General features: G+C 44.6%; 1 protein-coding gene across 5 annotated transcripts in view; it reads right to left on the bottom strand.

The window, feature by feature from the left end:
- Positions 1 to 13,204, bottom strand: part of SMG6 (SMG6 nonsense mediated mRNA decay factor) — a 226,965-nt gene that overhangs the window by 165,750 nt on the left and 48,011 nt on the right. For 4 of the 5 annotated variants that reach the window (XM_053212575.1, XM_027034657.2, XM_015081364.3 and 1 more), the window contains exons 9-10: positions 11,962 to 12,023; positions 5,196 to 5,341 (exon numbers count right to left, since the gene is read on the bottom strand). In XM_053212575.1, the coding sequence (XP_053068550.1) occupies positions 5,196 to 5,341; positions 11,962 to 12,023 (208 nt within the window). Of the gene's footprint in view, positions 1 to 2,391; positions 2,899 to 5,195; positions 5,342 to 11,961; positions 12,024 to 13,204 lie in introns of those variants that run through there. The other variant, XM_027034658.2, reaches the window with a different exon arrangement.

Here is a 13,204-nt window from a genome sequence, read left to right as displayed (position 1 = left end):
AAAAACAAGGACCCTGGCAATCAGAGTCAAGAAAGATAGGGAGGTCCCTTGACATACTCACTTCTTTAACTTTTCCTCTTTTCCAGGGAATTCTAAGGGAAGAAGGCTGTGCTAAGCAACCTGTTGATAGTTATATCTCCCCCAGAGGGATAGAGGGCATAGCTGAAGGACGTGTCCTCCTCTGGCCTGCCTTCTAAAGCCTAGCCTCTTCTGACCTTCAAATCTATTTCTCACAAAAATTCGTTGGCTAAGCTGGCTCTCACTTTGTTAATTTACTCTAAACTGAGCAGTTCGGAAAGTGAAGGTCAGGCAGTGCTGATTACCTGGAGAAATCTACCCATAGATCCTTTAGGAGAAAAAGCCCAAGGGCTTCTAGCACTAGAGATATAGAAGGAGAAATGAGAGGGACAGTTTGTACAGCTAAACTCAAGCCTAACCCCTTATGAAAGGTGGATTTCCTGTACAACTGTTCTGACAAGCAGAGGATTAGGCACTTCATACATTTTGCTTTGGTAAGAGACTCAGACAGAAGTGAACCGCCACAGAGGAGCAGACTGCTGTACTCAAGGGCTGTAAGGTGGATGTAGCGGGAAATCAAAGGAACTTTGGTTGTGAAGCAAACTTCTCAACTAGACTCAATCTCCATACACAACAGCAGCCTGAAGGGGTGGGTCTCCACCTCAAGCATCCAACACCTAGGTTAGCCACTATTGGTCCTAGCTGTGACTCTCCATCCCTTTGGAGACACACATGTGGCACTCCCTCTACCGCCTCCAATTTAGGATTCCTAACAAACCATAAGAGCAAGCATAAATGATAACGCCAGTCCAGCCCTACCTCAATCCCAGCCCCTACATGTTCCCTAAAAGCAGGGAGCACCGACGGCACACACAAGAAGTGTCTCTTGGGTGCCCTCTTGCTGCCACCAGAGCACCATTTCTGCAGGGCTGAAATGGAGGCCTCGTCTACGAACTGGCAGAGGAGGAAAAGGAGGAGGAAAAAGAGGGGGCCAGGGCACAGAAAAGGGAAGTTATTCCAGTGGTGGCCAATGAATAACATCCAATGATTTATAGGAAGTATAATCCAATAATACAGTAAAATAAAACAGTGTGTGCCTGAGATGGTTTTGATTCCAGGAATTATAAAACATATTTTTTTTTAAAAACAGAGAGACCAAGAGGGGGTGAAAAAAAAAAAAAAAAGGAAGGGGGGGAAGGCCAGATTGGACCAAATTGGGCACAGATGGGGGATGCAATGGGTTTCAGTGATGCCCTACCACAAACGTTGCTTCAATTATTCCTCTTCAAGAAACTCCAGTTTATTTCCTTAAATTACAAAATTTTAAAAAAAATTAAAATTCTTGGAGTGTTTGTGGTTTAGATCAACAGTTCACCCTCCAGCATCACGTCAGTCAGTCAGATGGCCACTGAAGTGTTAAATGCTGAGGCACGTGGAGAAGCCCCATTTCTCCCTTCAGGCTCAAGAATGCTGTAGAGACATTACCAATTGTGACATCACTCTGGGAACCACCTATCTCACCACCACCCATCACTCGCCAAAGGACAATTTTGGACATGGGCCAAGTAAGGAACACACTGTTCAATGAGAGCTGGCTTGCCCAGAACTATGGCCGCCTTCATCCATGCATTCAACAAAGGCTTAGTGCCTAATAAATAGCAGGCACTTTGCTAAGAGCCCCCAGACATCCTTCAAATTCATCTGTCCCCAATCACTTCTGTGCAGGATTCTAGACTCTATAGTTCCACTGAGGCAGAATTTTTGCAAAGGGTCCATATGAGAGGAGGAGATAAAGGTCTCCCCCCGCCAATGGCCCTCAACCCATGCATTTTTTTTTTTTTAAGATCTTATTTTTAAGTTATCTCTATACTCAACATGGGACTCGAACTCACAGCCCTGAGATCAAGAGCTGCGTGCTCCACCTACTGAGCCAGCCAGGCATCCCTCAACCCGCGAATTTGAAGATCAATGCTGAGATCGGAAAGTTTAGATGGATTTTAAATGATGTGGCAAAACTCAATTTATTTTCCCCTGTGCAAAGAGGGCAAATCTGACCTTCATCCTCCACCTTCCTGAGCGCCAGGGTATACTATAACCTAGGAAAAGGGGAAAGATGCCTTTAACTCACCACTTGCTAAGTTTTTCTCCTCCATTTTAACTTGAGAGGCATCCAAAGCTTTTAAACAGTTTTGTGTCTCTCTTGACCACAAGGAAAGCACATTTAAAAAGTGATCACACTACAGAGTTAGTAACAGTATCATTTCTATCCCTCAACTATTGGTATTTTGAAAAGAGGAGAGCAATACAAGGGTGGCACTGAACACACATACACAGACACACAAAATGAATTAGAGGCATTAACAAAGAACATACTTTTTAGTAAGGACGTCCCTGTTGCTCTTCAAATCACACTCCTAAGGTACCACATCTACAAGGAAGGCCCAGGCACAGACTGAAAGGATCGCGACTGCCTTGGGGGCCACAGATCACCTCTGCTTCAGGCTGGAATGTTCCTTCTCCACAGAGTCCAGGAACTGACATACGCAAACACCCACCCAGAAGGACATGTCCAAGAAGGAATGGAAAGAAAAATGATGGCCCAGATGTTCTGTAACTTGCAGTGACTGCCAAATCACCAAGACCCCAAGCACCTGGGAGGGCCAGGCAGCATCAGGCCCTTGCTTCCCGGTCTCAGACAGTCAGGGTTCCGTGTCTGGGTGGCGACTCTGACAGCAAGCAGACTGGCCTGGAGAGAAGCCTTTAGAAGGGCACCAGCTGACAGGACTTGCGGGCTGAACACTCAGGGCTGATTTATCACTTCCTTACTCATAAAAATGTGATTCAAACTGCTGCTGATTAGTGAAGGATTTAAATCTTTACCCTGTCCCCAACCCCCTTCCCTCTCCACCCCCGGCACAGATGCTGCTACTCAGCCACAACACCCCCTTCTTGCCACTGTCCGTGCAAGCACAGCACAGGGGCCCAGAGAAGATGACTCATGTGCTGGGAAATGGAAAAGTGCATCTTCCCACCAACCAGCCCCGCTGAGTGCTCTGCTCACCCCTCTCCCAATGGCAGCCCACACAGTGGGGTCTGGACGGCCGCCTCAACTGCACACCGGGTACTTGGCAGCACGTCCGCAGAGCTCTCTGTCCCAGCTGAGTGTTATATCCTGTGGCCCGGGCTGTTTTTCCCTGAAACGCTCCTGGAGCTTCTGACCACCTCAGCTCCTACTCCCCTTGGCCCCAGCTGCCTCATAGAGGTAAGCGTCAGGACGAGGCCAGAAACGAGAAGGGTCTCAAGTCAAGCACAGGCTTCGACATGTCCTTCTTGGCTAGCAGGTCCTCATTATGACTGACCACGGATGGAAGAGTCCTAAAAAAAAGAACCTTGGCCTCAAGTGGGAGAACCACCTACTTTCTTCTTTCTCCGTTCTCACCATCTCACCTTCCTTTCACCCATATTTTCTTAACCTTTATGTAATAGCAGCTACAAGAAAAGGACTCACTCGTGGCCTATGAAAAGGCCAAGGCATTCCTTTTCATGGAGCAGAAGCTGCTGACAACAGATGCTTCACAGGCAAGAGTTGCAGGTCCTTTACATTCACACCTCCTGAGACCACAGGTCACCTGAGGCCGGAACCACACCTTGGCAGAGGCTGCAGTTCTGTGACAGGCAACTCCCTGAACTCCGTGTTGCTGCTGGAGGGAAGCAGGAAAATAAACAGGAGGGCATCTCCCGAGTCTGGTGAGCCTCCCACTCGACAGAACCAGCAGAGCAACGGTGAAGGAATCAATCCCCCTCCCCTTTGGACTTCAAGCCTCACGATGACAGCACTTCACAAACTTTATTTCCTCCTTCCTGGAAACTCCCGCTGCCTCCTCAGGAGTGCGTGCTTCCTCAGAGGTGTTCTCAGAAATAACGAGCCAGCCTCAAAAAGGCACCCAAGCCTCTGCATCTCGACTTCTGCTGGGAATTCTAAATGCTGTAGCAGGCAGCACGAGATGAGAAAATCCTCTAAGATTCAGATATGACTGAAAACACAGGCGGAGCAGCAGAGGACCTTGCAGAGTGTCCCAGGAGGAGCCAAGTGTCGAGGGCAAGTGTGGCATACATTCTCATCTGGAGAGAAATCCACTCCCCCCCCTCCCCCAACACCAGCGAGCTGAAGCATAACCCCCAAACACAAATGGGAAGGGAAGTAAATCCACCTCAGAGGGAGAAAGCACTAAGAAGAGATATAACAAGAGAACTGGCAACACTCTGTCCAGAAAGGCCAGGTCTGTTTTACAGCAGAGTCTGCACGGGACAAATCCCACTTCTTGGCATTTCCGATAACAAGCGCTGAGACCAAACCGTCTCTGTCAATGCTCCGAAACGGTTCTTTGGCAGCATGGACCAAATAAACACACAAAACAATGTCACCCTCGCGCTGCATAGCTCCGTCAAGTCAAACCACATCATCCTTACCTAAGTGGGGTGGAGGGGAGGGATCCTGGTAACATCCTTCAACAGTGACCTGGTCCTCAGAACATTTAAAACTCCTGCCAATCAGCCCCTCCCTCCCCAGTGTTAAAAACCCCAGTGTTCAGAAAAGCATTTCAGAATGCACACCAGTATGATAGCCAAATTCTGGGCCTGGTGATTTTTGTGCTTCCAGCTTGAGTCACCAAAGCTCATCAATTCACTGTTCGTACTCCCTGGCAGGCTCCCACAAGGGATAGCCCATTGGGAACTAGACTTTTCCATATCGAACAAACAGGGTACATGAGTCCAGAAACAGCTATTCCCAATCCCTGCCAAGCGTATGGTCTCTGCAATGAAACATTTCAGCAATGCCTCTCCCCTGGGAGAGGCTCTGGGTCTGCAGCCTCCAAGAGGCCTTGCTGCTGCCTTCAGCATGGCCAGATGTGCAACAGCATCTCTGGGTTTGCAAATTAAGCTCCATACCCATGATTCCCTCCTTTCATCCCACCCAAGCACTAGAGAGTCATACAGATTTCAGAGAGTAGATTGAAAATCGGAGAGACACTGATAGAGAAGTGTGTGTGTGTGTGTGTGTGTGTGTGTGTGTGTGTGTGTGTGTGTGTATCAGGTGAATGGAGTGATATGGTACCATAGGAAAGAAGCTAGATTAATCTTTACCTGTGTAGATAAAGAAACGAGACATTCCTTACCTTTCAACTGAGAGTTGTGCACAGCGAACATGTTGATGGTCATAAGCTGCAGCATGCGGGTACTTCCAATAGGAGAGGGGCTATGCTGCAGCAACACCTGGAACTCCTTGAGGACCTTCTCAGCCACCGCAGGGAATGTCTCCATCCTACAAACACAGCCAGCTCATTCAGGGAGGTATGTGCCCAACAGCAGTTGGCGTGTACGCGCACACACAAAATCGGCCCCCCCGTCCCATCCCACGGTGTCTCTCTGAAAGCAGACAACTAATGCCTAGGACGTTTTCTTTCACAAACCTTCCTGGTATCCTAAGGTGGCGACCACATTTAAGAGAAAGAATTGATCAGGGATGGAAACAACTCAACCTCTGGATAAGTTGCTCTGAGTTATTATGCTCTGGTATGCTATTTCCTAACCCCTGGAAGTAAGTGGATTCAAGCTGAAGTCAAAGTTTCTCTGTGAAACAATCAGTTTTTGTGAACAGTGAACGAATTTTCTTTAAGCTCTAAAACCTACATATTCCCCAAACTCTCTGGTATGAAAACTATTCTATAAAAAGAGGTTCATGAATCTAGCGAGTCCTCACTCGAGGCTTCGCTTCAGGAAACCAGACCGAGCTCTGCTGCTGTGTTTCAGGTGCCATCGCACTAACTGCTCCACCTAAGGATCCCAAACTTCCCCTTGAAGAATCCCTAGCCCAAGGGCCCTAATGATGTGTTTCAGTCTTTCCTGTGTTGCTGTCCTCCTCCCTCTCACAAGCCTCTGCTCATCAGGGTCTGTATGTTTTCAGGCCAGTGGAAATATAATGCCCTGGCCAACTGCCACTCCCAATACAGGAAGAGCCTGTAATGTAGGGAGGTAGAAATCCAGCCAGTGACCTAGGGCTCCTAAAGAGAGGTCATTCAAACCACTGCTTGCCAAATGTGGCCACTGGATCCCAAACAGTGGTGCATGCCTGGAGCTCCTTTGGCAACACGAACAAACCACAGCCCAAGTCCTCAGAAAATAAAAAGCAAATTCAGACTTGGTGCTAGAGAGAGAAACCAGGCACATGGGCCTTAGAGCCATGCCGAACAATTCGTGGTCAGCAAAGTATCTTTTATCCATCCTCAACCCCCACCCCCCCCCCAAACAAACAAACTCCTTGTGGTACACTGGGGTAGGGGGGTGGGGGTGAGGAATAGCTCCAGGCGGGATTAATAAATAGCTTCTGGAAAGCCACAGGGAAGGGAATCCTTCTCAAAAGATACAACAGTTTCAGGTCCTAGAGAAAGGTGCTCCTAGTTTCACCTGAACCATGGCCCTTTCCCCACTGAATAGTAGCCTCCATGGGTTAGGAAAGAAGCTCCAGAGCTTTCTGGCATTTTACCAATCTTCATTCCTTGCCCTTGGATGGCAACTCCTATTACTGACCTCCTGGTACCCAGGAGTCATGCCACAGCTATGGGTCAATTACAGTTTATACTTCAGTTCCCTTCTCTGCTGAGCTGTCCTCATTTTCATTGGCACAAAACATGCCATGTATTTGCTTTTTTCCCCAACGTGCCATTTCAGTGCCCCTCCTCCCCAAAAAACAAGAAGGGAAAAAAAAAGAACCTTGTTTTTCCTTCCAGAAGTTTCAGAACCATTAAAACTCTTGGTAGGTTTGGAATGGCAGAGAGTGATATGTTTGGGGCTGGAATGGATCCATTTTTCCCCATGGGCTATAACAAAGGTTTCATTTTAAATCTTGACACTGTACAGCACTCTTTCTGGTTGGAGGTGGGGAGGGGGCTAGCACTTCTCATTACGAGAATAGCAGTGTTCACTCTGCTTGAAAAGCAGCCACAATGGGCAAGTTTCAGAGCCATGTGTCTCCGTGTTGAAAAGCAGTAGAGAGCCAGCACGGAATGACATGACAGAAGTGTCACGTGGGACAGTCCTGCTTCGAAGCGTTGTCTGAGGAAGCCTCTTCCCTGGGGTGGAAATTGAAACAGATCCATTAACTCCCTAGGTCAGACTGGAATCTCAAACGAGCACCAGGTCAAATGTCCACACCTTTTTTTTTTTTTTTTAATTACAATAAAATCCTCCCTTTGCCTTTCAACTAGTTCAACATGATTAAAACAAAAGTAAACATCAAATACATAAGGATATAAATTAGAATACTTCAATTCTGAGCTACAAGAAGGAAGATGAATCCACTCAGACTACATCAGCTCAGGCAGTAACTGAGGGACGCACAGATAAAAGATCTTTCCTCTGGACTCAATCACAGGGTTTCTAGTTCCCAATTTTGTCACTAAATTGCTGATTTTGGCCTCAAACTACCTGTAAGCAGTTTTATGTTTCTCTTTGCTCCACCCATATCACAGAACAAAAATTATATTAAAGTGGAGATAAATACAACATACAATTTATGTTTAAAGTTTTATAAAATTATAAAAGCAGCAGCAACAGTAGCAGCAGAGAAGGAAGACAGAAAGCATAAGATGGTAATTTATAACAGCAAAAAATTGGAAACAGCCTAAAATGCCCAACAATAGCCGATTATTAAGATGGCACATCCATATAACTGAATTCTATTTTTTAAAAGTTGTATTACATTTTTAATCATGTGGGGGTAAGTTCAATATATATTAAATGAAAACAGTTTTAAAGTAGTTTAATATCCCTTGTTAAGCATATTTGTAAAAAAAAAATAAATGTGGGGGAGATATGTATAGAAAAAAATATAAAAATATATGCCAAGTGTTAAGGATGAAGAGTTATCTCTGGATAGTGAGAATATGGGCAATTTTTTATTTCTTCTCTTGTTGGGCTTTCTTAGTATTTTACACCGAGCACTATAGGCAGTAAATAGATTTTCCCTACAATGAATACGTCTGGCCTTTGTATATAAAACATTTATAATTTTAAAAATAAATCAAGACATAAACATTGCATTTTTCACAATTCAAAGACCAAAATAAATATATCAGGCTTTGAATTCCAAGAGACCTTGAAGTTGTGCAAACAGCGTGACTAGGCAAGTAAGTAAAAGTTAAAGTGGTAACTTTAACCAAGGCAATAATGGGAGGCAAAATCATTCTATTTGTCACAAATCAAAAGTCCACAGGCTGCCGGCTTCCCAACCTCTCTCAGGGGAGTCAAGACGCAGGTCTGATCAGCCTCTCACCAGGAAAGCAAGTGTCTGTGAGGAACCATATGGGATCCCTGACTCAATCCCTCTCCTGCGCCTGAGAGGATTCGGTCCCTATCCTTAAAAACTACAGAAGATACAATAAATTTCAGGATGAGTGTTTACAGACTGCTTTCTGAAATGATCTCTAGAGACACCTTGTCTCATCTGAATGGCCGTTTCAAGAAAGTTGTCTTGCAGACAACACTGGGACCTAAATCGGGAGTGACTCAGACAGTGACTAACTGGGCAGGACCCAACCTCTCCAATGCTGAGGAACACAGAGGGGCTAGATGACACTCTCTGCAGAAAAGAATCAAGCTCCTTAACTTTTCTCAACTTCTTAATTTTTAAAAACTAAACAAGATAAGGAGCAATCCAGTAGCAAAACAAAAACAAACAAAACTAAGCCATGTGACAGGGTAAAAACGAGAGGAAAAAAAATTTCATAGTGCTGTAGAACATAAGGACTGGAGTGGACCTTGGACACCATCTATTTAAACTACTGATAAGGAAACTGAAGTCCAAGGAGGCTTTGACTTGTTCCCTCTCGAGGTCTTGTATTTAGTCAGTGGTAAAAAAAAAACAAAAAAAACAAAAAAAACCAAACTCTTGTTGGCACCTGAGGCCATCTAATGCTCTTTTCCCCTGGACACTGAGGAAGGAGGGCCATGATGCACACAGTAGGCACTCAAGCAGATATGGATGCCATTTGGGACACCTGGCACAGAGAAGACACAGGCCCGGAGAGCAACGTAACCCGGGGCTTTTCTCAAAAGGCAGGCGGGACAGTGGATGTGTCTTCAGCTGCTCCCCATTACAATCTCCTCACTCTTAATTCGTTTTCAACGCCTCCCACATTTCACATCTTCTTGGTAATTAGGCACCAGTCCATGTTGTTGTGTGTGGTTTGGGCTCCCTGCTTTTCTAGTCTTACAGACTACTATACTTCTTTTTTCCCCCAATAGAAGTTACTTCTGTCTCTGCCTTCCAGAATAAATATGGGGCTCAATTCTTTTACCTCTAGGTCTGCACAAGAAGAATACTCATCAAGGGGGCTGGACTGCCTGTAATTTACATATATTTTCCTTATGCGAACACGACTATAACTCATTTTTTAAGAAGGTGAAACTAGACTGGACTTATCTTTTTGCCAACAGAATGTGTTACATGCAAAAATGGAAGAGGTCCTGAAAAATAATCTGGACCACAACAAACCACCTCTGACAAATGAGATAATCTATTCTTTTTCAAAGGCTTCCCGAGAAGAAAATTCCCAAACATCTTCTCTCTGTGAAATTGTCTTACACCTAAACCAAGTCTCTTCAGCTGTAACATAAGCCTATTTTCTCTTGCTGTCATCCCACAGGAATCAAAACTATCTGGTTATGACTCTTTTATATTTAAATACAGTTAGGGTACCCCACAGCTGTCTCTAGACCTTTTTTTTTTACCTTAGTTTTTTTAAGATTTTATTTTTAAGCAATCTCTCCCCCTACTATGGGGCTCGAACCCACAACCCTGAGATCAAGAGTCACATGCTCCACTGACTGAGCCAGCCAGGCACCCCTTACCTTAATTTTCTTAAGATTAATTTCTCCTCTCAGAAATTATTTTCTAGCTTTTAAATCATTATTGTGGTTCTTTCCCTGACATCCTCCAAAATATCTATGAGAATTTTTAAAGACAACAAAAGTAAAGTTCTACCTAATACTTAAACCTGACAAAAATATATCCTAAATATTTCTACGTTCTGGACCAAGATTTATAACTTCTTTAGCCAAAATCTCTAACAGAACAGTGGTTCCCAACCAGGAGCAATTTTTTTCCCCGGAGGGAACATGTGGCATTGTCTGGCGACATTTATAAGTATCATGACTGGTGAGAAGAGGAAGGGACACTATTGGCATGGAGCGGGTAGAAGTCTGGAATGCTGTTAAACCATCATAAGATGTGCATCGTAACGATGCACAGGACAGCCTCCAACAACAGAGAATTCTAAGGCTCAAAATATCAACGGTATGAAGGTTGAAAAATACTGACTTGGAACAACACGGTACATGAACATTTAAAGAAAAAACACAGGAAAATGAGAGAAGGAGAGAAATATGGAGTGGAAAGGTAGTAAGGGAAAGAAAGATTTTTAAAATGATAACTAAAAAAGATAACAAAGAGATAAGGAACCATAGTTCCGATTTTAGGTGCAGCATAACAGTATTTCCTGCTATGATGGGTTAATTTTATGAAACGATATTGGTATCATCTTGCCTACCTTGTAACTGTAGCTTTACATGACTCACTGGTGATTGGACTGGGTCTACTATTACCTCCTAGAACACTAGGAACCTTCTCTCTAGTCTTTCACAACCTATCCATTTCTTGTAAAGATTTACTCATTCATTCAGTAAATATGTGCTGTAGGTACCGTATGCCAGGCACTAGGGATACAACAGTGTTGAGTAAAAACTGCCAGAGTAGAGCTTACAAGGGTGGGGGGGAGGGGGGGTGGGGAGGAGCTACTGACACACCTGATTTCCTTTTCACGAGTGAATTACTTCACACTTAGTTCTCCTACTAGAGATGCATCTATTAGCACTGCTCTAGGTTTTCCAAGTGATTTCAAAATCAAGAGTACCCCCTGTGCTGGCCATCACTGTCACTCTTGCCCAGGTTGATGACAAATGAGTATGTAATAAGCACACTTTCTAGTTCACCATCCATGGAATAGTGTTTCTTAAAACGGGACAAAGCCTTTCAGCTTCTCCCACTAGGAAAATGTTCTACAGCATCATAGATAATCCAAAAGATACCACCTCAAAGGGTAGCTCCTAATAAAACCTCCAATTCAGAAAATACTAAAACGCAGTAGAAGACTGATCAGAGAGCACTGCCACTTATTCCTCTCCTCGACTATAAGGGCCCTCAGCACACCTCAATTCTGGTATGCAGGCATACATCAGACTTTAGGATCCCTAGTTTTATACAGCAAGGAAAAACTCTGATCCACCAAAGGAATACTCAAAACCTAATCTCTTTCCAGGGACTTAATGCGTGAAGTAACAGGGGTTTTGCACACACCACTTTCCCTGAGATTTATATGTAAAACCATGGCGGATGGGGAAACCATAGAAAAATCTCGGCATTTACAGGGATCAGCAATATGGGGCAGGAGCCTGAGCAGACAAGAAAGGGGTATGGTTCAGAAGGAAGAGAAAATGTTAGAGGAAAGCAAATGTTACCCTCCTCTTTAAGGGAAAATTAATGGACACTAGTCTCCCTAAGGAGGACCCCTGGGATTGAGTATGACTTCCTTAAGGAGATCACTAGGGGCTGGGCTGAAAGGCAAAGGAAAGAGAAACCAGAGGGACTAGCAGTGGGGGATGGGTGTTTAAAGGGGGCTTTAGTAAAGGTAGAGAAAGAAGAGACAGACGGATGCAGAATATTTCCCAAACTTCATGAGCAGAGTGAGTGAAGGGAAGAGAAGGTGGAGCCCTCTAAGAATTCACACCCTGTGCCCTCAGTTACAAACACAGTCTAGTTGCTAACAATATTAAATTCCAAAATGACTTGTAATGTAGGAAAATAAAATAAACATCCTGCACACTTACCCAATCCGGGTAAACAGCTTCCCATGGGCATGGAGAAAACTGAGGATGAACCTTTTGTTCAGCTGCATGGGAAAAAGAGAGAGGAGAAAACAATTAAACTTTCCCCAGTTTCCTGTTACTGAACAGAGTCCCTAGTGACACAATAACCTGGCCAGGGTCTAAGGGGTGGGCACTAGGGATGGGAACCAAATGAACATGCCCAATGTCTCAAACAGACCCAGGGCACATGCCCAACAGCTGCTGATCAGCTGAGCCAACATGACAGCAGGCTCGGTGAGCCGACAGCACCCTCTGCTGGCAGTGGTGCCTCTGTGCAGGGAATGAAGTGATGACTGCAGCTCTCTGAGATCGAGGAGCCAATCTGGCCCCACAATGATGGAAATGAAACAGTGAAAAGGCAGGGGAAATACTCTGATTTTGGTAAGGCCCTAATCTTATTTGTAAGCTATTTTTCTACCTACCCAAGAAAGCAGGATTCTTTTGTAACCAAGGATAAGGTAACTAACTAACTCATTTAAAAGCCCAGCTTTTAAAACAAAACTTCAAGTTCTAGGTCTGGAACTGAAAATTCAAGTGTCTACAGGGGCCAGGTACAAAACAGGCTGGTGGGGACAGTAGTGCTCTATGCTGTTCCAGTCCAGGTCTGCTCTTTGTAGGCCCAGTTTTATAATTTCTTCCCCCCCTCCCCACCTGCCCCCTTTTAAGGAAAAGTTAAAAGCTAGGTTTTTATATGAAACCTTCTGGCTTTTAAATGTTGGCTACTAATGAAAAAAATTTACACATTAGGCAAGTCAAAACATACATTGCCGGTCCCATCTGGCCCAGGAGCTACCAAATTTATAGTCTTCAGTTCAAGGTTCCAGAAAATCTACTTCTATCAAAACTGAGGAGAAAGATTCCTCTGATCAAACGAAGGAGGTGAGGGAGAGGAACTCAAAGAAAGTGGAGATAATTTGAAAACCAAACCTTGTTGTCACTTTTCCTGGTCTTACAGAAACAAAATGCTTAGGGCCCTGTAGCCAGACAGAAAGAAGGGTCAAGAATCTGATGTCAAGGGGGGTGCTCAGGACAAGGAATAGTCCAGCACCCCTGGATACTTCGCCTAACAGGAAAAACTCTTCTGGTTTATCTTCAAATCATGGCAGTTCCATCTACCTCATACGGAAGCTAGATGTGGGAAAAGGAGGATACTCATACGTCACCAATGACTTCAACACCAAACTCTGTATACAAGGTTTTGTCT

The sequence above is a fragment of the Acinonyx jubatus genome, chromosome E1, assembly GCF_027475565.1.
Source record: "Acinonyx jubatus isolate Ajub_Pintada_27869175 chromosome E1, VMU_Ajub_asm_v1.0, whole genome shotgun sequence".
Lineage (NCBI taxonomy): Eukaryota > Metazoa > Chordata > Mammalia > Carnivora > Felidae > Acinonyx > Acinonyx jubatus.
This window is presented reverse-complemented; position numbering and strand designations above follow the sequence as displayed.